The 24,257-nt window shown below is 35.3% G+C and overlaps 1 protein-coding gene across 1 annotated transcript in view; it reads left to right on the top strand.

Annotated features, from left to right (window-relative positions):
- Window positions 1–2,569: 2,569 nt before the first annotated feature.
- LOC122799369 (reticulon-4 receptor-like) overlaps window positions 2,570–24,257 on the top strand; it is a 394,952-nt gene continuing 373,264 nt past the window's right edge. The window contains exon 1 of the mRNA XM_044068375.1: window positions 2,570–3,258. Within this exon, the coding sequence (XP_043924310.1) occupies window positions 3,237–3,258 (22 nt within the window). The 5' untranslated portion in view covers window positions 2,570–3,236. The remainder of the gene's footprint in view (window positions 3,259–24,257) is intronic.

Below are 24,257 nucleotides of genomic sequence, written 5' to 3'. Positions count from 1 at the left end.
ATTGCACATTTTTGTAAAGATTTATTTATTTAATAATTTTGAGCAAGCATACACTCCATACCAAGTTGTCATGCCTTTCATAAATGAGATTTCAGAAATATTGAAAAAATAAACCTCTTAACAGAAAACACATTTGCTATCAGCATACCTTATGTAGGTGTGGACTACAGGATAAAATGAAATTTAGTCAAAACAGGTATTTTCTTTCTTTCTTTCTTTCTTTGAAAACAGGAATTTTCTTTCTTTCTTTCTTTCTTTCTTTCTTTCTTTCTTTCTTCTTTCCCAAGCTAGTGGGTGAACTTTAAAAACATTTCAGGCGAAGGGCAGTCTAGATAACAAAACAAAAGTGTTGCAGAAAAATAAGTACTATGTAGGGTTACCACCTGTCCCTCTCTGCGAGGGACAGTCCATCTTTGGGCAGTTGTGTCCTGCAAAAAAAAATACAAAATGGCAAATGTCCTGAGATTTTAGGGGAAAAAATATTTCCCAAGTTTTCTTTAACAGTTGCATAAAACAGTTATTTTCTGTCTGAAACATCTACATTTTATATGAAACAGCATAAGCAAATCAAATGCTATAAGAATGAGCTTTTATTTGTGCAAAAAACTGAAGTTATGCCCTTTTCACTGGCCGTGGGTATGTTTTGTCCTGCAAAATCTTACGTTTCTACAAAAAATGGCCCACTTTGGACATTTGAAAAGGTGGCAACCCTAGTGCTATGTAGTTTGAAAAAGGTTTGTGCGCATGTGTGCGGGTGGGCATCATGACGGAATTGTTTGATCGGATCAGAGGACAGAACACATTGAGGTAAACAGGACTGTAATTAAATATCAGATAGTAGTGCTTACAAAATTGATGTAAGGATTTAATAAGGAGTGTAGAAGATAAGCCCGAGTGCGGGGTGACAAATATTTTAAATGTAATGCTTTTTAATTAATAAAGGTCTTTCACAAATTGCAGTTGAGTAGAGCGGCTCCGCCTGTGACAGGTAAGTATCCTGTATCCCTCATATACTTCAGAAAATGAAGCAGCATTCCGGTATACTGGTGACCATTGCTGGCCTTTATTAGAGGTATGGTCTGAACACTCTGACTTGTACTCAAATTACCGTAATCATTTTAAATATCTAACAATGAACGCTATCTTTATAGCAGGAGCTAGTGTAAACCTGTGGTTGAGACGTGTATACCCCCTGGACTTTTTACATATATTAATCAAACATAAACGGGCTTCTCAGAAACGGTGGATTGTCGAGTTCTTACAGTTCATTAGTCCTGGCAGTGGCGGGAAATGGCGTTTGAAAACGTCAGCAAGTGCCATATGTTTTGTGTGAATTGGAAGAAGCAGCTTACCATTTCCTTACATTGTTTTCATACGCAGTAACAGTTTCACCGCCTTTCATCTTCTGAAGGTATTAATTTTAAGTGTCCTTAAGTACTGGATTTTCGTTAGAAACCAAAAAAAAAAAAAAAAAATAGAAAAAAGAAATGAAATCAAGTTCACCTTTGTCAGGTGTAATGGAGATGTCAAAGAAATGTTCATTTTTTTTTTGTATTTTATTGTATTTTGTACACGTGAGTCACGTGACTAGGATATTTTTTCTTAAATTCACAGTAATATGTTCAGTTGTATTCTTATCCACCTTTAGATGGCAGTTTTTCTTTATAAAACTGTATTCTGACATTCCTATTGTATGTTTTGTGGGTTGGGTTCTGTGGTGGACAACCTTTTTTCCCTTTTCAGTTATTTCAGTTCTGCGTTCTGCCACTGAAGCACATTTTTACTTACAGTTCAGGCAGAATAACGAAATTCTACCTTACTTTTCATAACCCTGTAATTAGTGGAGGTCTGTCTCTTCAAGTTTCATCAACAAGCTCTTCGCTCCTGCACTCTAATGAAGACGTAAAATAAATCTGCCTAGATATCGACTTTTTACCTCCATAATTAGAGACAAAGCGTGACAATAATTAGACAAAAGGGTGGCAAATTAGGGACAGTTTTATACACATGTAATATTAATTTATAATTATTAAATAAGATGGCAACCGGCAAATATATTCTGTATTTATACCGTCTGTAACTGTCATGATTATGTGTATTTATTTACTAAATGTAATTTCTCTTTATCTTAAAAAAATTATGGAGTAAACTTCTAAACTAAAATAAGGGACATCCTTACAAATTAATGACAGTTGAAGGTATAGCCCAGGTGAGTCAGACTTTTCTTCACCATAATTTAATGACAATATTTCTGTTAAGGTGCTCGCCTCGATCAGTTTATTACTTAGTTTATACATTTTCATCTCCCTGTAGTGTTGGTGTGTCTGGCGGAATATTCATAACACACTCACACACGTATACTTCATATAACTTGATATGTCTATACAACACCCACCCGCATGCCTCTCTGTACTGCAGGCTGTAATTCTGTCATTTCATATTCCCTTGTAGGTTTGGGGCAATATTTCTTCTTTTGAAGTTATCTTATCCACTGAGACATACTGCAGTAGCGACTTTATGCAGCAATATAAACTCTTTCCTGCAGTTCTTGGTTATTACCACTTATGCATACTCCTTTGCTCTGTTATTCCTTCCTTCTCGCCGTAAGTGGCGCCTCCTCCCTTTTACTTTTTTGTTCGGTCTACCCTCTCCAGCTCTCTCTCCCAATATGTATTGGATCTAGGCTGATCCCTCTCGCGTCAAACCACATGATCCCATAAAACATTCATCACCTCTCCGCTCAAGATCCAACCCCCATAAAGCATTCATCTCTGCTTTTACTGTCAGAGCTTTCCCAAGTTTAATCACAGAGACTTAACAAAAACAAATCCTCATTTGGTTTCCTTCTCTCCACTGGATCTTTTTACTGTGCTTGCTGTACAAAGCACTGTCACCCCTCAATCTGCTGGAGCTACAATTGCGGACTTTGGATCAGGCAAGGTTAACCCTTTAAATGTAAAATTCCGGGCTGGATCGCGATTTGTAGCACTTTTTTTTTTCAGGCACAGGATACTTTGGATGCTGCGCGCAGAGCTGGGACTGATCACCTGCCCCGATGTCTGAGCGGGGTCCAAGAGGGAGAGCTCTCTCTCCACACCTTACCTATCTGCTTATCTCGGGCTAAAGTTTCTGTTTGCAGAAGGGGGTCACCAGATTTTGGAGGATATTACTGATTCATCGGAGACAAGCCTTGCCATTTAAAGACGTGCCTTTTCCAAAACAATAAGGGTTCTAAAATGAAGACAACAATTACCGGAGGTAGGTAATGTGTCTTAGGGTCCGCATCGCCCCTTCAACTAGCAGGGAGACTTTTATTATTTTACAGTGTGTGCATAGTTATACAATTCATATTAACGAGTTTGATACTGTTTTTCTTTGTCTGTATTGTACAGCGCACACACTTTGTAAACATCTGGCTTTTATTCAAGTGTCCTAACAACATCGTCCCAATATTCTCCTAAATTACCTTACAACTCCAAATACGCCTCTGTTTGATCTTCATTTCATCTCGCCATGGTCTGTAACTTAAACTTGTAACTGACTGTTAAGTGTTGTGTTTAATAACGGTCTAAGCGCAGGACACTGCAGTTGGCAATCTTACTGCGTCCATGTTTTGACATGTATCTTACAACAATATTCTGATAGGCATTACTTTAGATTATCTGTTGTGGAAAAGGTTTTTGTTTTTCTAATGAACGGGGTTAATTTCCATTTCAGTCCATCAGTGTGCTGTGTCACTCGGTTGATTAAAATGGTGAGCGTGAACACTAGAGTAACATTTTCAATTTGGGGGTGTTTTGATTTTCCAAATAATCATACTGGATTAGTGATTATCACAGATGTATTCCAGAAACCACACTCTCTAGCTAAGCTTTTTTAATAATTTATTATTTTCCTGTGTATACCTGAGTCTCAAGCTAGGTTAATAACTAACAAAACTGTCATTATGACAATGGCTCATTCTCTCAATTTTGTTTGGTTCTTGGAGTGGAATAAACAAGCCAAGCTATATAGTAATTATTTTGGTTTAAAGGATCATGGCAGATAAAAATTATTTCCAGGGAAGTAAGAGAGGAAGGTTGCTTTTCCATGAATTCTGCGTAGGACACCCAGCATTTTAAGTTACCCCAATAAAATCAGTGAAAGACAATATTCAGAGTCTGACATAGTAATTCCTAAATGCTTCTATTCTATCCAGCAAAAACTAATTGAAAGGTGGTGGTGTGAGTATGCACACAAATGAGCATTTAGCAAAAGCTTTATATTGTTATATAAGGGTTAAACAAAATGGGTAATGCCATTTTGCAATACTGTAAATCCTGTGGAAAAATAATGCTTAGTTGTTAGTCTCTAGACAGTGCCCTATAGGGATTTGAATTCTGCTGATAAAGACATTACACCTGCATGAGCTTAGTTTTATTGAGAGCTATAGAGAATAATAACACCAGAATAACATAAATTAGAGATTTCTCCCCAACTCTGAGAGGAGGGAAATCCCCCATACCAGTTTCCCAAAGGATAGAAGCATTGCCTCCCAGATGAACACTGTTCTAGAGCATGCTATAGAAATAGTTTGCAGTTGGCTGCAGTGATTTTGTAATGATCAGAATGTACTGTTTCATCCAGACTTTCAGGAATTTGGGTCTCTAAGTTAATTATTCCTGTAAAATTACACATAGTAAATTATTCATAAAGGTTAATGAGGAAGGCGGGATTGAACATTTTCAACCATGTTAGAGTAAGGGAATGTCTTTTTCCATTTCATGTGAAGCAACATGTTCAAAAGACATCAGATTAAGCTTAATATGGTTTGGTAGTGTACAAAAAACAAGCAGGGAGAAATGCAGTGCTTCAGTAGTACATACATTTCAACATAACCAAACACAGTAAAAGTGGGTAAATGATTGTAACCAGTGTTTTACACTCTATGTTAAGCGTTTTACTTATGAAAGAAGTAAAACAATCCCTGTGAATACCAAATGCATTAGCTGAATCTGCTCATGTTTGGAGCTGGATATACTGCTTACAAAGCTCTTTCATCTCAGTCTAAGTTTTTATAATCACACTGCACTTTTTTTTTTTTTTTGGCCGTGATGATTACTGTTGAACTGACATGCTGATTCCCATGTGGAAGTTGGGGAAAAGGGGATTTATATCAATCATAGTAGTTAAAGCAAAAACTGTTTTCCTTTTTTTATTCTCACACTTACCATAGTAAAAACACAGCAAGTTTAATCAGGGAATGTTAGGAAGTTCTACAGGTAGCCATATAAAGTAGCCTGATTATTCAAAATGCCCAAGCACGTACACCCATAACAGAAACACACTGGCAAACATAGTTTTAATCGCTGATAAGCACTGAACTAAAATAGAAAAAGAAACAATAAAACTCTCTGTTATTGCATGTCTTGCTGTGAAATTGATTTACATTTCTCATTAATGAATACTACTGTGCCATAGGCTCTGTAATTCCTGCAGTGTAGATGGTCTTTTGGGACCTGTACTTGCATCACTCTTGAATTCTCTCTATGGCACGGATGTGCATTTCTCACTTTCCACTGCATACTTCTGCTATGAATAAGCCATTGAGACACACAAATGTCTCTTGATTACTGTATCAGCTTGTAATTATTAAGAAATTAGTGGCCTGAGAATGGCTAGAAACTAGTATCATTTATTATTTAAGTACTATATGCTGTAGGCATCTAGACCTGTCTAGTTAATAAAATGCAGTAATTTATTAAATAAAAATGTTGATTATAAAAATATAACCAATGGATTTCCTAATGAGAATCAGGATTATAGTTGCACTGATGATGTCCGACAAGAATATATGAAGAAAATGACTGATCACATAATGCCCTTATATCTCTCTTGGGATAGTATATGTACCTTCTAGATTTTCATAAGTACCCTTATAATGGTTGCATTTTTACTGCCCAAAAGAACATGTGCATCAGATGAATATTGTATTAATCATCATCACAAAGAAAAAAACCTCCTTTACATAAAGATATAATATATATTGTGGCATGGTTACTGATCCTTAGGTTTGTAGTGCAGCCTATTAGTTATAGCTTAAAAGATAAAAAAGTGAAACTCTTATACACATTATATATACACATATTATTGTTATCCAGTATTGGTGCATGAGCACATCCTTTCATTATTGTAGGGATACTGCTTTGATGGAATTCTTTACTAGGAGTAAACAAAGTAAATGTATAAAGTTAGCCCACTGGCACATATGCAGGGCATCTTTCTCTTGTACTGGTAGTCTAGTGCTTAGAAGAAACCCAAACTTTCAGAAGAATGGCAAAGCAGAGGCTCTATCAGTCACTGTATGGGTGCATACCTTCCCATAGTCAAGGTGGGTTACATGCCTAAGACAAGACTAATCTGCATAGCAGCATATATAACAGTTCTTGTCATACTGAGATGCAAAAGATTGACATCCAAACATAATGGGATTGTTGACCACGAAACATAACTGCTTATTTGTGTCTTGAACACCAGAGTACAGATTGAAAACTACTCTAATGGATTCCCTGGAGCTTTCCTCCTAATGTAAGTTCTGACTATCCTGTCAGTATGCAAACACCAGCATGGCCCAGTGACCCAAACACTTGTAATGGACAAGCTCAAGCTGTAGCAAGCACTTACATTCCCATAAGGCCGGGCTTTTAGGGGTTATTCTTAAGGAAAAATTGAATGGGGTATGATAATTATTTTCTCAGTATATACCAGAGATGGGTTAGGTACTCTACATTATTATATCTATGTCTGAAGTCATAGTCTGGTAAAAAGCTACTGGCTGCTTGAAAGGAGAGAACTGTAACTCAACCAGAATGACTTTAAGGCAAAATTGTGTGCATCAAGACGTACAATGTGGGAAGACAGGGATATAACTCATTAGTACACAAAGTGTAATAATACAGATAACATTAAAAACTTAGCAGTTGAATATTTAATAGTTGCATACTAATTGCTTGCATTTTTGCACACAAAGATTTTCTGATGCTGTTTCTGGAATAGAAATTACCTATTTGGTTACCTTTATGCAGTCAAAATGAGCCTTCACATAAAAACATTCAAAGCTATATGTTCATGCTTAAACATATGTCCAGTTTTGCAGTAGTGCTTTTATTTAATTTTAACACACACACACACACACACACACACACACACACACACACACACACACACACACATTCAAAAAAGAGTACTTAGCACACTGCGTTAGAAGTCCTAGAGTGAGGTGCTCAAAAGACCTTTAAAGCCTATGAACAAAAACTGACAACTGCCCTGTAAGTAATAGCAATTTACCTCTACAAGGTGTGTGTTAGCAGGAAGCACCCACATGATGTGGTAATTACAGTTTGGCCCCTACACACTCAGTAACAAGTGTCAGAGACTTATTTTCCTTTTAATAGAAAACTGTTTCTCATTGTCCTACAAAACACCTGATATAGATATAGTTTGACTTTTATTCATTTTGCCTGGAATGGAGAATAGTTATTTTATATATATATATATATATATATATATATATATATATATATATATATATATATGAAATCCATAATATGACTACACAAGCATAGTTCTAATGATGTTCTTTCTGTGAAAAATAACTTGATTACACAGAACTTACCATATGACTAACAAACTAAAAGATTTACATTTGTAGTTTCATAGGTAGTTATGAGGCATGCATTCTAGGTGATAACATAGGAGCCTAGCCAAGTTTCCATATTGACTTGGTTAGAGTATCACAGTAGGTAAACGGAGGCTGACAAGCTCAAACTCTACACTGCAGAAGAGATTGTTTATCTTAATCATCTATGTTATCTAAGGATTAGCATAGTTCACAATTCTGGGTTATATTTCTCATATCTGTAGTAAGTTTATATTTAATCAAAAAAGAGTATATATGTACTGCGTAGTATTCCAGATGTCCCATGTTTATAAAAAAAAAAACGATGGAAGTCTGTTATGGAAAAAAATAAAGAAACAATAATACATAACAGGCTTACGGGCTTGCATACATACATTCATAAATTACAGTAGCACATGAATAATATAAATTATTACATATGTCATTACAGAATTTGTCATTTGTTGACAGGCTATCCATCTGTAAAATGTATACAGTTTATTAGTTCCAGATTTGGTGACTCAGGTAGTTGGCACTGGGGCAAGGCATTCATTTGATGTATGTGTCATAGTTTCCTTGTTTGCTTATAACCCAACCTCCTTTTACTAGACTATGAACAAATGGCACCCTGGAATATCAATATTTAAGGTGGAACTCCTTCATTATAGTGGTGGCAAAACATTTTATTTTCAGCTTAAATCATGCAGAATGTCACATTTTCGAAATGAGCATGAAATAAGAATGACCAAGGCAACTGAGGAATAATACAAACAATATTTTGGAATGTTCCTCTACTACGTGCCCAGATGTGTTTAAAAGGCAAGGTGCAACTTCTTTAACAGATATATTTCGTCTGCATGCCATTCTTTCCTTGGATCTGGCCATGTGCATATTAATTATTATTATTATTATTATTATTATTTGTTGCTATTATTTAGGAGGCATCATGTAACTTATGGTGTATTTGGCATCAAAATCATAATGTAATCATTCAGATTAGAAACTAAGCTGAAGCCGCCATATCTGTGCAGAGTAAAAACTAACTTTTCTGAAATAAATCATGTTGTTATCTATTGTCTTGCACAGAATACAGGATGGGTAGATTAGCAGATGTGCTGCTCAGTGACAACAAGGGAGTAGAAAGTAATAAGAACATATTGTATTTGACAGTGCAAAATCTGCAGACCTTTTCTAGCTGTAGGTGCATTATCTTGGGAAAAAAGTAAAAATGAAGGATTATATTCCAATACATGGGTACAGCATTACATCACTGCAGAGCCCTAGTGCTGAAAACGTATTAAAGTGTCAAGTTGAAGAGATGCTTATGCACATACACACACACACACACACACACACACATATATATATTTACATATATATATGTGTGTGTGTGTGTGTGTATGTGTGTGTATATATATATATATATATATATATATATATATATATATATATATATACATGTGTGTGTATGTAAATAGCTACACAAAGATTTCTGAACAATTCTTTGTATAAGGAAAATCACTGAAGACATCTAAATGCACTATCCCAGCAGCGCCATTACCTAGCAATGTTGCAAATGACTGAAGCACATCTTAAGAGATATAGAATGCTATTTTTCTACTTGCATAGCTTTATAAGAAGGAATAGTAGATAAAAGCAATGTTGCACAATTATGCACACAGTGGTTTTATTATGAGTTTAATCATTATGGATGTGTCTTGCATTCTAATTGTGAGACAGCAAGTAACAGTCAATTACAATCTGTATCAATAGCAGATATCTGCTATTGATGTGTTACTGTTATGCATAAGTAGCATGTTGGAAGTCTGATAATACACAAGGTATCCATGCGGCTAAGATATACTAATCATATTGCCATGCTTTAAACATCTAGTGGCATGTACATATGAGTCCCTATAGTATCCAATGAGTATATTAGCACTTTACTACTCTGAACTTTAACATGATGCTGATTTAAAAGTCATATGATTCCAGAAGAATCAATGATTATCAGGAAATTCTACTGTGGCAAAGGTATTCTCAACCTGCTGTAATACTCTATATAAGAACATTATTGTCTTCCATACTCTTTGAGGAGACAGTGTATACAATTATTAATATTCATGCATTATTTGATAATTTTAATAAGACTTTCACTGAAAAATGAAGTCCTGTTTGTCATGTAAGATCACAAATTGTTTACAAATGCAAGCCACTAGTTTAGAGGTTGGTGCAGTCTGTACTTCTTGAAGACTGCTTGGTCGAGGCACTAAAGTCTGGAATAAAATTGGATTCTGTTTGCAGTTTTTGTGTCATTTTGGATATTATTTTCTGCTGTTTTCATGTGTGGTTTTGCAGTCTGTACTTATCTCTGGATATTCAGCAGTTGCAGTCGCTTTGGGAAGTACAGCTTACTTTCTGCAGTTCAGGCGCTATATGTAACGTTGAATGTTTACGAATGGTCTAAGGTGGGAACTGTGATTGTGCTGGTAAAGGATAAGGGCATTAACCTATCATGTTTGCTCCATTTGGTGTGTTGGCATTTCTGTAAGATAACAGATGCACTGTTGGCAGTCTCGTCTTGGGTGTGTATCTCACTAGAGGACAGTACAGCATTCATTTGGTGTTGTCAAGTTATGAAGGTGGTTGTTCACGTAGTTGAGTCTACTGTTATTACTGTTAGCAATGCTGGGTACAGTGCGGTTCCTATACAGGGTTGGAGACTTTGAATAATAGGGTATATTCTCTCTGTATGCATATATACTGGATAAGTGATTACTATCCTGTGATGCTTGCATTATAGATGTAAGTGCAACTTGGTTTACGGAGACTTCATTGGGCTCAGCACAGGCACTGATGCCACGGCTGTCACATCAACTAATTTTCAGAACTCTGAGACAGTCATGTTGCCCATGTATGCAGCAATGGATGATGGCATGAACATAACAGACAAGAGCACTGAGACTTGGGACAATGTGGATGTCTATGTATTAGGTGACTCTAGTATTACTTTTGTGAAATATATTCTGGCCATCACTGTGCTTTGGGGTATTGCAAAGCAGCAATTGGGAGCATAGTCCTTGAAGGTGAATCTTCTGCTGATGCTGGTGAAGATAAGTGATATACTTCCCACAAAGACTGAGGATGACTGACAGAAGTTCATGTGGTATTTGAAAGGCTGCACCACATGTATGATAATGGATTATCTGAGATTCCGGCATAAAGTGTATTAAACACATCAGCAGCGGGCTTTATGCTGATATACTGCACACTTAAAGACCCATCCTGCAGCCACCCCTGTCCAAACAGTATCTATCAATAAACTCCTGTTCAGAGATGTGATTGATATTTACCATTGTATAGCAAAAAATACTTGGTCACATGATGGTAAAGCTGGCAGACTGTCTGTCATAGTATATGTCTGTTTGACTTAGCCTGCTGAGAGTATTTTAATTATACTAGTGTACTCACTGGAATTCACCAATAGTTTATACTCAAAAACATTTAAAACTGCTGAAAACCACCGTAATGTTTCAGAATCAGGCATATGCCATGATTGCCTGAAGAATACTTGTGCTACTCTTTCTTTTCACTCTAGAAGCACACTTGTCGATTTCCATTGGTTCTTAGAACACTCTTAGCATTGGCATTGTGCCTTTCTTGATTATAAATGGTTTTGTAATGCATCCCAAAATATTGTGAATGACTAGTAGACACCATATTTAGGCTGTAAGGTGTCATTTCTCTGTTTCTCAGCCTACAGTGGAGTTTCTTTACCGGATTGGAGACTTTGAATAGTAGGGTATATTCTCTTTGCATTTCTCCTCTTTTATAGTGGATATCCCAAGAAGTACTGGAGAATTCAAATAATCAGGAAGTGAAAACCAGTCAATAAAATAACTACTGAAGGGCAATCCCAGGAAAGCATCTGTGATAATCATGTTGGTGCTCAATTTTCAGCTTCTCCTAGGATACCTTACAATGTATTACCATGAAATACAACCAACCTGCCTTCTTTCCAGAGATGTATTCCCTCAAGGACACATAGCACGAATATAGGTCAAAGGAATCACACCTCCTACAATGTAAAGTAGCCATTTTTGTAGGATGCAAACTCCTTTGTATGTGCACAGCAGGAGTTCATTCCCATTTCCAATTTACTTTGTCATTCTTAGTCCAAGATCATCCTGACTTGGAGTATGAACACAACACATATACCTACATGCATACATAAATAAAACTTTTTTGAATCTTTTTGAGTGTTAACACAGGCTCAGAGAAATAGGATAGCTGTGACAAAACAATGCATTGCTGGGAAAAAAAGTAGAGGTCAGACATCAGTACATGTAAACCAAAGGTGCATTAGCAGTCTGCAGATGAAAGTGTAATTAAAGCTGAGCATTTTTTGATGATGTTGGTATTCCACTCATTACTTCCTGCTAGCTATTAACTGTTAATATCACTCATGTTTTATTGTGGCCTCGCAAGTGCATAATACAAAAAAACACCTTAGACTTTTGTTTTGTTCAAAAAAACCTGTATTCTTTTTGTATAGTCTGCATACAGAAGAGCACATGAGAAATGCAAGCTTGTTGTTTTTTTCTTTCTTGCTGTATTCCTGAACCATGACTCAGAAGGGGTCTCCTTATGGATAAATGTACATGCCAGCTCAACCAATCAGAAGTAAATGAACAGGCAAATACATATTGCGAATCTGTACTTAGTAAGATAGTTATATATCACAATGAGTTGCACTTTGCACCTTGAATGTATATGCATATTTACTTTTTTATCTTGTTCTTAATAGTTGCAGGTATATTGTTTGTCTTGCTCTTAATAGTTGTATGTATGTCATTAATGTATTTCATACTTAGAGTGTCACTGAAACTGGAGTCAAATTACTTGTATGCATGCATACCTGGCCAATAAATGTGATTCTGATTCTGATAAAAGCTTCTATAATGTAACTCTGGTTTGCAGTGAGCTCCTGGTAATGCATGAACAATTCAGAAAATGTACCCAAGCATAGTTCATGTCCTGCTAGTTTTATCTGTTCTTGATAAGCATTTCTTATTAATCATCACAGGAAAAGGATTACTGGCCTGTTCATATCTGCCATATGTCATGCTTCTGTTAGTAAAATTTGGATCATTTGCTGTGACTGCAGCAATCATATCATAGCTGGTTTATCAGAAAGTCCTGTATAAACAATCAATCAAAGTTAAGTTGACCACAAAACCTCTACAATTTCTGTCATGTTCCTTCCAACAATGAAGAAAGATTATAGTAATATGTTAGTTATTAAGGTACGCCTCCATCAAGACATCAAATAATATCATGTAGGGAAGCCACTGCTTCATTAGACTATTGCAGTGCCAACAGTTTTTTAGCAACATGGTGTTTGTTACCTTGGGTACTGCTGCTTTAGTCTGATGTGTTTTGCAATGCACACAAGTTGCTCTGCACCAGTAATGAAAGAAAGATACAAGTTTCATCAGTACAGTTCCTGTGTTATTGCTGAAAACAGTCTCTCCAGTATTATTTAGCTGCCATAAGGTAGACGGTTACTGACAGACCCACCATTATCTAACCTGAATGGTGGAAATGATACACAGCCATCACAACAGACAAATGTGAATTTTCTGTAGCAGATGTAAAAACAGGAGAGGTAAGGCAAAAATCAAATGTTGTGAGGATGATGCTGCAACCCAAAAAAGCAGTGCCCCCACTGCCATGTCAGTGCCTCATATGCTGAGGTATGTAATGACTAAAGAAAACCCTGAGAGTACATGATGTGTCCATGTTGTTTAAGCAGAGGAGGACAATGAGGGAGGAGAAGTAGAATAATGTTCCTACATGTCAAAAGAGTTGTAAAAACATGAGTAACTATGCTGTCATTGAGAATTCTCACTCATGTTTTGCCATATGCATTTTGTAAGTGAAGACTATTTGATTTAAAAATATTGTTGTACATTTTCTTTCATTACTAATATACTGTTGTCATACAGCCACAAAGACACATATACAAATGTGCGTCCACTCATACACATATGTGCAGAACCACACAGACATACAGGCACAGACACACACTATAGGTGCAGGCACACACACACACACACACACACACACACACACACACACACACACACACACACACACACACACACACAGCAATTTAACCAATACTTATTGTATTAGTTTAATCATGACTTTTAGCTGGCCAGTTAGCTGAAAATAAGTATGACTTGTAAAAACATTCTGCACTGAGTTACAAAACATTTCAAACCACTAGAAAATGCTAAATAAAGAGGATGAACTATTTGGTAGTTTGGCATCAGTTGGATTATATGACAGAAATATTCCTAAGACTCTTTCGCATGTATAGCGGCCATCTTAAAATACAAACAAATAAATAAATTAGATAATTAAAACTGCAGCTTTAGACATAGGATGTTATTACCGTACCTCAATCTGAAATTCCAAACAAGTAGTGAGCATGCTTTTAAAGCAATTACTGTAACTAAACAATTCAATAAATCCTAATACTTACTACTAGCCTGATTTTATTTAAAGTAAATCCAGTCCTTTTGTCCTTTTTACAAAAGCATGATAAGCTGTATTTCTGATGAAAGTACCAGCAATCTTTTAGATTATACTCCCCATACATTTTAAATGAATAGCAACATGTATCGCCCACTTTATTCTGTCATGCTTTACAGATATTAGTCACTTCTCTGTGTTTGCATAAATAAATGCCATTTCCAGTTCTACATGTTACTTCTAAATATCTATTCACATTGTGTTATGTTGCATTTTATATAAGTGCTTTTTTTCTCTTTGGGTTAGACCGTCTTCCTTGCATCATTACCACAATCCAAAGCTTTATTCCAAGTTAGAGATTAAGCTGAGAGCTGCTTTAAACTGATGTAGAGAAGAAAGTTCTTGTTTCACATTTGTCATGTTAAATGGCATACAAATGTCTGCAAATGCAGCTGTTCTTGGACCTTCCTACTACCTTTCCTTTCCAATGGATGAGCAAACTGCATACATTTGAGTGGCTATTCTGCTTGTATTGCTAATTGGGCAGCTTAACATATCAGTTGGTCCTGATACATAGGTTACACCTTGTATGCCTAAAATTCACTTATTAATTATTTATTAACTAATCATTGAAGAAAAACATAAACTATCTTTTCTCATACAGGTAGAACTGCAGATAGATCTGGCAAATATATCTCTTTTGTGTTAATTTTAACACAACAGTACATTTACTTAAAAAGCTTTTTTTTCCTGATGTGTTTTTTTTCAAAATTGAAAAGAGAAAATATGCTAAATGGTTATCATTTGTACAGCTAGTATCTTTATCAGTAATCTGATTTAGTTTCATGGTCTGAATTTGTACTGCTCACCAGGGGGTGCTGTCTGTTTGCTTCCTTCAGACAAATGACAGTTACTAAAAAGCATATGTGTGAAATAGATGACATAAAATAGAGAAGTGCCTTGGTTATGTGCTGGACAGGCAGTATTGCAAAAGTAGTGAGAATTAAAGTAAACCAAAGAGCCATTGTGCACTGGGGTTGTAGTGACTGTTGCTTAGTGTCAAATGCCACAAGGTGAGTAAGATACCAGTTTCATTAATGGGCTTGTAGGTGGAATCTATCAGTTTACGCCAACAACCTGAATGCTAGCTAAATGTAAACTAATGCCAAAGAAACTTGTTTCCCATGTTAGAGTTATAGAGTGATTTAAAACAATATTCCTCCTTATAACATGGTTGTCACAAAATTAAACTGCTGACCCCAAGCTACTTACAAAGTCTTACAGCATAATAAAAGTAATAACATACAGTGTCTGTTTTATACTTTAAAGATATAATTTGCTGTAGTATATCTATTTACTTATCTAGCTATGAACACACACACACACACACACACACACACACACACACACACACACACACACACACACACACACACACACACACACTATAATAAAAAATACAGTCACAATAGTGGTACGTCAACAACATCATCATTTGCTGATACTAGACTTATTGCCAATCTCATGATCCACCCTTGAACAAAGGCTAATGAAAAGCTTTTCATAGGTAGGTATGTGACAATGACAAACATTCTTGAGATTAGCATAAAAAGCCCCTGTAATGTCAGATTATTTATTAAACTTCAGTCTATCTCTATAAATTTGATATGAAAGCCAGGAATGAGAAGTCTTGTAAGGAAGGGAATTGCTGTATTATTTTTCTAACAGAAACTGAGTTTATATATTCATACATCTACCACAGTTTATAAACTAGAAATCTTTCGCTTGAGAAGCAGCTTTTTTTCTTCACTAACTAAAACCTATCTTTTCTGTTTGTTTAGAGATCTTGCATTAACTTACATATGGTTATTAAGGCAGTTACTTTGTAGCTTGACTTTTTTTGTGCAGAGATACCATATATGTTTGTACATTTTGCACTACTGTTGATTTTATGAAATTATGCACAAACTATGCAACATTATCAGAGATTTTGCTATTTTTATAGATTTTCAGAACATGCTAAGAATGTTAACATTGTAATAGTTGTGGTGTTCGTACAGTTGTACTTTTACACTGATATATAACACTGCAGGTAGAATAGAAACATGGTATTATGGAACTCACATAACATGGCCAATACCAAATCATTGGAATAAAACTTGAGCCCACAGCCACCTTTAGGCACCCTGATTTCCTAGTTGAAGGTGGACCCCCTTCCCGGGCATTGCTGTTTGTGTTGTTATGATATTTTTTCTTAACATTTTCAAAACAACAAAACTTTATGTAATATTCTTTTCAGTTAGTACTTCAAATGTTTAACAGTAACTCCTATTTGAGTTTGAATTCTATCAATTAGGCCAACATCTATTCCTTTAAAATCTGGGCATATCTCTGTTGTCAATACACACACCAAACTAAATTGCGTAAGGTGACTATAAAAAAGAAGGGCTTTGTGACATCAGTAAATATGACGTGTCTTCTGAATCTCTCCACCCTGTTTGGGGGAGGTGGGGTCTTCTGACATTGCTAATCTTGTTCAGAGAAATACTATTTCCTTCAAAACTGCTGTGAGTACCTTAACCTGTTGATAGTGAGAGGGACCAGAGTACCTTTAATGCTGCTGTAGATTCCCTGACTGGATTATTCAGTTATGAGGACCTCTTTAATGTGATTATTTTGCTGGAACTTGAATTAATTTATTTGTTATCCAGGAAATGAATTGGTACACGACATTACCTTTTCGGCCATGAACAAATCACAAGGGTAAGGATTAGTGCAATTTGTGCAGGAACTGTTGATATATATATATATATATATATATATATATATATATATATATATATATATATATATATATATATATATATATATATATATATATTAGTTTAACTGACATGTTTTGGAAATGTGTAAGAAAGCAGAAAAGACCCAGAGAAAGGGTAATATGGAGCCCTAACATCCAGTAAACCAAGATCCGAACTGAACCATGTATCATATCACAATATGGCAGAATGCTTAATCACTGAGTTTGGCTCGGTTATCTTCATGTTAATGGGCTTCCTAAATTTGTTATCCTTTCCAGTGCCTACTTATGATTTTATGTCTTTGATTACCTAACTCAGTTAATCTGGCTTAGATCCCTTTTTTAATGACATTTGTTAAGGATCTGGCTTTAGTAGTTATACAACAGGTTTCCTGACTTTGTTATTCCATCTGGCATCCCTGAACTACTTTGTCCCACTGTCTTTCATGTCTGTTAGTCTTACTGGAGTTCTGCGAATCTCAAAAGTCTGCATTGCTACCTCATTATACATTTGATATGATAATTTATTAGTGTGAAACCTTGCTCAGTTCTGTCTTAATTAGAAACAATTGTTTACTTATTTGCCTTTTTTGGCTAACATATTTCATTGCTTCTTTCTCTATATGAAAAGTAAACTAATTTTTTCTGCTATATTCTTCTGTATTAATACAAAATGTAGTTATGCTTGAACAAAGAAAAAATCTGTGGTTTATTTTCTATAGTTATGAAACACAAATAGTTTTTGTTTTATACTTTATATACTTTTACATTGTTATGTTTTTGACTAATAATTATATCATTGTTTGGGGACTGTCTAATAAACTGTATTCTAGTTTGTTGATTTCTTTTTGAATAACAATACTTGCTTTATTTATTTTACAGTTTGATAACTGAGTAGGTAAACTGATCAATTAATTGACCTTTTTCAAACACGAGCCAGCAACAAGTGTTCAGTGGAGTGAGATTACATTGATACAATTTTTTATGCAACTTATCAGTTTAAATAAATACTATAATAATTATACAAATGATAAAACAGTAAAAGGTAGAGCAAGTCTTATATGTGCTAATAACATTAGCCATGTGAGTTTGTGCAATTAAGTTGACAAAAAATATGCAGTATCACAAAAGCTGTTGCACCATGATTATCTATCTATCTATCTATCTATCTATCTATCTATCTATCTATCTGTCTGTCTGTCTGTCTATCTATCTATTTTTTATTATGGTTTGAAGGGTTTCACTTATTTCATTTGGTAGCTAATTCAATATATTTGGTCCCATTCTTGAGAGGGCTTTTTCTCCAATTGTCAGATTGAATTTGGGTTTAACCAAAGTGATAATGCTTTCTTGACTGCTGCTAAAGGACTAGGTTTATACATTGATTTGGAGTAGTCTTTAAATGTAAGTGCAATAACTCTGTGTAATAATTGTTAATATTGGAGCATTTATTAGATAAGTAGCTCTATAAGTAATTGCTAGCTAGTGATCCTTTTCTTATAACATGCTGTGATGACTGTTCATGCGAGCATGAATGGCAGACCTCGCTATTTTATTTTTCTTCTATTTATATTTCTGTGTGATTTTTACAGAATAAAAGGCATTAAGTGGGAGGGTATATTCAGTTTTGGTAATTAGGGCATTTTTTTGTTAGTGCAATATGTGCTACTGGGTGGAGTAGGTATGAGATTTTATAACATAGTTTTAGTTGTGAAGTTATCTTCTTGGCGATTGTATCTGTATGAACATTAAACTTTAATTATGGTTCAACAGTGGCAACAAGATATTTTTATTCCATAACCATTGATATACCATTCTGTTTCAAGTCTTTTAAGATAATGGATACTAGCATGTTTTATTCTGTTTTGCTGTTTGTCTGATATTAAAGTTTTAAGTACTATAAATTTGGACTGAATAACAATTTTCGTGCTTAATAGGAGTAAGGGGAACAGAATGCTGTGTGACAGAATCGTAAACCTTTACTTACCTCACACATGCACAACTGCGTGACTGCTTTTTGGGTGTAATGGACTGATCAGTCAGAATTAGTTGGGAAACCATGTATCAATTGTTGGTCTAAACAATAGTACAATCTCTCTCTCTCTCTCTCTCTGTTTCTGGGATTGTTCAGATGAGCCTGATTAAAAATAGGTATGAGTGAGAGTCGTGGGAACTGATCCCTATGAGAACGCTTATTTATAACAACACTGCAACTAAAATTTAGTTTCTATATACAATGAGTTGTTTGAGAGTGACTTAATAGTAGGAGCTGTATATGTACTGCATAGGAGAAGCAGCAACAGAATGTGAGTACAAGATGAATTGGGTGATGCTGGTCAGGAGAACTGGGAAAGGATGTGGCTCTTAGGAACTGAAGGATGGGACAGAGTGGGACAGGCTGGGGTTGCTTGGGAAGTGAGTAGAATGGGAGATGGTCATGTTGGATGGGGTGAGCTTTCAGTATGGTGTGACAGCAACAGATGGAAGGTGAGGTCCTTGAAACTTGGTGAGAACCCCAAACACTTTAACACTGGCCCTGAGTTGAGACACAGGGATAATAGTAACTGAAATTAAATGACTATTTTGAACAAGTTAAATTTGCTTGTACTGAATCTGAGAATGAAGATAAATGCCTGTTTTGAATAAGTTATATCTTGTTTGTACCGAATCTTATTAATAGACCCAGGTCACACAATTCAACATGTCACCAAAAAACTATAAAAGTAGACAAGGAGAAGTTAAGCACAAGAAAACAAACACATTAAATGCATTGTAATCATCTGTATGGTTACGTGCTCTTGAAGTACTTAAAACCAAGTAGCTTTAACATTTCAAATGTATTTTAACCGTTTAAGCACACTCACATATTTTTTGTACATGTATGTGTATTATTGTATGCAGATATACTATGTTTTACAAAACATGTATGCATATCACTTTAGTCTGATGAAGATATAAAGCATTTTAGTCACTTTTTATATTTTATATTGACTACTTTTCATCCTCTGTAATTTGTACATAGCATTTTACCGTTATACATATAGAGACAAAATCATCATGACATTGAATTAGCACACTTTTCTTCATTTCTGAAGCTATAATGAAATAGGGTCCTCACAAGTTACATGTGAAAAACCTTGAAAATGTGTCTTATAAATTTGGACAGAACTTTTACTAGATTTATAGGAAAATACTGAAAACAGTTTTGAAAAAAATCTAAATTTTAAGAGGTTAGTATCCTTCAGATATGTTGACCAATATGGCACCATAACTGAAAGCCTTTAGTACCTTGCATTTGCACTTCCCATCCTATGAAATAACCCTTGTATGACCTTTGTTTTACCTTTCTAGCAGTTGCCACATAAACAAAATCTACTGTTGTGAATTCTTTCAGCAGCAGGTGCAGCAAGGTTTGTGGTCTTTTTTCATTAATTTGCACATTTCTACCAATAGAAGGCACCCTTCAGCAAGAGACATAATCTCTCATTCTTTCTCCTTCACTGGTTGTTGTTCTCACCTGTAAGTGTACATGCACATGCTTGTATGCACACAGACACAGACACACACACACACACACACACACACCCACACACACCCACACACACACACACACACACACACACACACACACACACACACACACACACACACACACACACACACACACACACACACACACACACACACACACACACAATTCTTTTAATGTGCACATTAAAATGTCAGCTGGGGAATTTCTTTTAATGTATTGCCCTTAAACATCTTGCTTTCTCTTGATGAGCATAATAGAGTTGCAGTTTAAAGGCAATATTGTGAGTAGATGGAAATGTCTGAATTGTATAACCTGTGCAAACGGTATTTCATCAGTGTATGTGATATTTATTGGTGTCATTTTCAGCTGTATGTAGATGGTAAATGAGTAAAAGAAGCAGTCGGTTTAACTTAAACTATTCCTTTACTAGAGTAAGACTGTTTGGTAAACAAAAACATGTTTTCATTGTAGTCTAACACTTGATGTCATAACCATATAAAGGATGCATCAGTCTGGTGAAATGTGTCTATAGCTTATGTTACTAAAGATCAGTGGATATTTAAACATCTGTCAGAGTTCAGAGGTGTGGAAATTGTGCCGCCTAGAATAGATAGTGAAACACATTTGTGCACATTTTAAGTTCTCTTTGTGTGTACAGGTGCATATTCTTCAGGTCAGCAGGAGGTGTTGTAAAAAAGTCTTCACTGAATCACCAATTTGTAGTTTTGTAACTGCATGCAGTCAGCATTGTATTTCCAATTTATTTATTGTCCTTGGAACAATCCAGATTTGTTTTTAATTTTTAAGACATATATTGTCCAGGTAAGCCCAGTGGACACACGTTTACGTTCTCAGGTACTACCAGATAATACCTGGTTAAATGCTTTGCTCAGAGTCACACAGTAGACAAATGGAAGTAGAAAAAAACTCAAACCCAGTACAGTGGGTAGAGTAAACAGCTCATAATTAGCTCAAGGCCTTAATTCTTTGAACTAACTACCAAATAAGAGCCTTATTAGTTAATTTTAGATCTTACTATTGGCAAATCTATCTAGATCTATATCTACTCTGTGTGTGTGTGTGTTTTGTGTGTGTGTGTGTGTGTATATATATATATAGATCTACACATACATACACACATATAGCTATATTTATCTCTATCTATAAGTATATCTATATCTATCTATATATCTTTCTATATATATATATATATATATATATATATATATATATATATATATATATATATATATATCTATATGATGAAGAGACTAAACAGATCAGGACACCAAATGGCAAAACAGCAGAATTTTAACAAGGGAAAACGGGAAAAGATTTGGTTGGTCAACATGGTGACCTTTGCCCTTTTCCACATTGTAGTGCAATCTCAGAGTTGGTATATTTAAGTAAGGGGGTGTGAAGGGTTGAAGTCCCCCACTTAGGTGGGTTGAGTTTAGTGTGGTTTGTTTAAGTGGTGGTGTTGGACTATTTACCATTTTACCGGTGTTAGTTTTTGGTGTTTTGTATGTTCGGCGTCCTGGTCTGTTCGGGTCTTTCATCTCCGGTATCTGGGCTTTGGTTTTTCTGGTAGGTCGATCTACTGAAGGAGATATAGATATAGATATATATATATATATATATATATATATATATATATATATATATACATATATAAATATAATACAAATCTGTCTCTCTCGACACACACACACACACACACACACACACACACACACACACACACACACACACACACACACACACACACACACACACCACCTATACATGTAATATGCCCCCTTAATGTGGAGTTTGGTGGACACACAACAGCATATATACTGATATCCGTACCTGGGACCCATGTAGACAAAACCATTGTGTCTAAATGTCCATCCCTTCAAGGATTAATGCATGATTAATAAGTAACATAAATGTAAAGCTTAGATAATTGACATCATATGAGCAGGCATATAAAATATAAATTGACTTTGAAGTTACTGCAGTTGAAATTTCTTGTGATAATGACTGAGACACAAAAATGACAGGCCGCTTTGTTAATTTGGGAGCATTTCAACCATAGACTTCACCGTCAGTATTCACCCACACCCACTGAGGAGTCTCTGATGACAGTTTAATTTACTTTCATGGTATAGTTACAGCTTCATATATGAAGCCATTAGTAGTCAGGTCCACCACTAATATATTTGCAGCTGTATTAAATTTATGTTTAAAGACAGCAAGATGTCTCAGCGAATCCTTGACCTTATAAAATCACTGTATAACGTCATGAAGTGTAGAGGGAATGATCTTCTTTATTTGGAAAAAATTCTTAATAAGAACTAATATTAAACCTTTCTCCCTAAATTCCCTGGATTTGGAAGATTTGGAATAGTTTTTCAAGTGGGCAAGAGTAAGTTTTGCAGGGTCATTAATACATTTAAGTACTGTGCATTAACTTAGACAATTGACTGTCTAGTGAACAGAGAACAAACAGATCTCTGCGCATCATCTCATATGATGCCCTGCTTAAATACTCCACTGCACATATAAAGTATTTCCCTGTACTTTCAAGATAGCTTTTAAGATGGCTGAAATGATTGCTTTCATAATAACAAAATATGCTGCTGTCTTTCCAAGAAGTTATACGGTAGAACAAATATCTCTTTCTTTCTAGAGTTGATATAGCTGAAGATAATGAGGGTAACCCTGTAGACCATCCTTATCATTTATGCCACATTCTCTTTGAAATTATCATCCTGAGATCCTTATATAAGCTGACCAGTCTGAGTTGAAAGTTTTGCAAATAGCTGTGAACATAATAATCCTTTAGCCCACAGCACATTACTGAATCTTTCTCATTATTAATACAAGGTTACTATAGTTTTACCATTTGGATAATTTCCTTTTTTTTTACATCTTAATAAATTATTACTTAAAACACGGGCAAATATATATTTATATAAGACAAAAAACATATTAACTTGTTACTTATATTATACATGATATATGTTCTTTTGTATAGCTGGCATCAGTCCAACATTAAATAAATTGCTCAATTCCTGCCCTCCCTTAAACCTCACTCCTCCTCCAGAACATTATTCTGCATCTATTGATCCCACAATTTCCATTTATTTCTGCGCAGTTTGCTCCTACCCTTTTTTAAAGATCCCACTTTCCAGTTCTTTTATCTCTGTTACAATATTCATTTAAAGTACAGTTGCTTTAGACTTTGATTTCCATTTTATAGTAATTGCTTTTTGTGGAAGTCACCCAAATTAAACTTAACAAACTCTTACTGTGTATAGGCAGTTCAGATCCTGTGTTCTAGCTCAAAAGAATTATTGCCTTATTTAAACCCATTTGCTCACCTAATATTTCTGACATAGCACTTTGTAGGGAATTTATAATGTATGCCAACTCACTGTACTTCCAAAACATATGTTCCCAGTTTCCTCTTTCTTCTCCATCACACTTCCAGTGTTTGCCATCTACCCGTGGAAAAATTCTATGGATTCTGGTTGGGATATAAAAATGCCTATGCAAATACTTCCAAGCAAAAATCTTAAGTCTTCTAGACTTTGTTGCATATCTGAAAGCCATCATTTGGAGAATTTCTTAAGATAGAGCTGAGTTCCGTGGGCATCATTCACCTTTGATGAGATTATCCTAATTTAACTCAGCAAGTTAATGTGGCCAGCAGTAAGACTGGAGTTTTATATTGAAAG

Source organism: Protopterus annectens, chromosome 4.part0, assembly GCF_019279795.1.
Source record: "Protopterus annectens isolate FY-2018-M chromosome 4.part0, PAN1.0, whole genome shotgun sequence".
Classification (NCBI taxonomy): Eukaryota; Metazoa; Chordata; order Ceratodontiformes; family Protopteridae; genus Protopterus; species Protopterus annectens.
The sequence above is the reverse complement of the archived record's forward strand: the minus strand, read 5'-3'. Positions and strand labels throughout refer to the sequence as shown.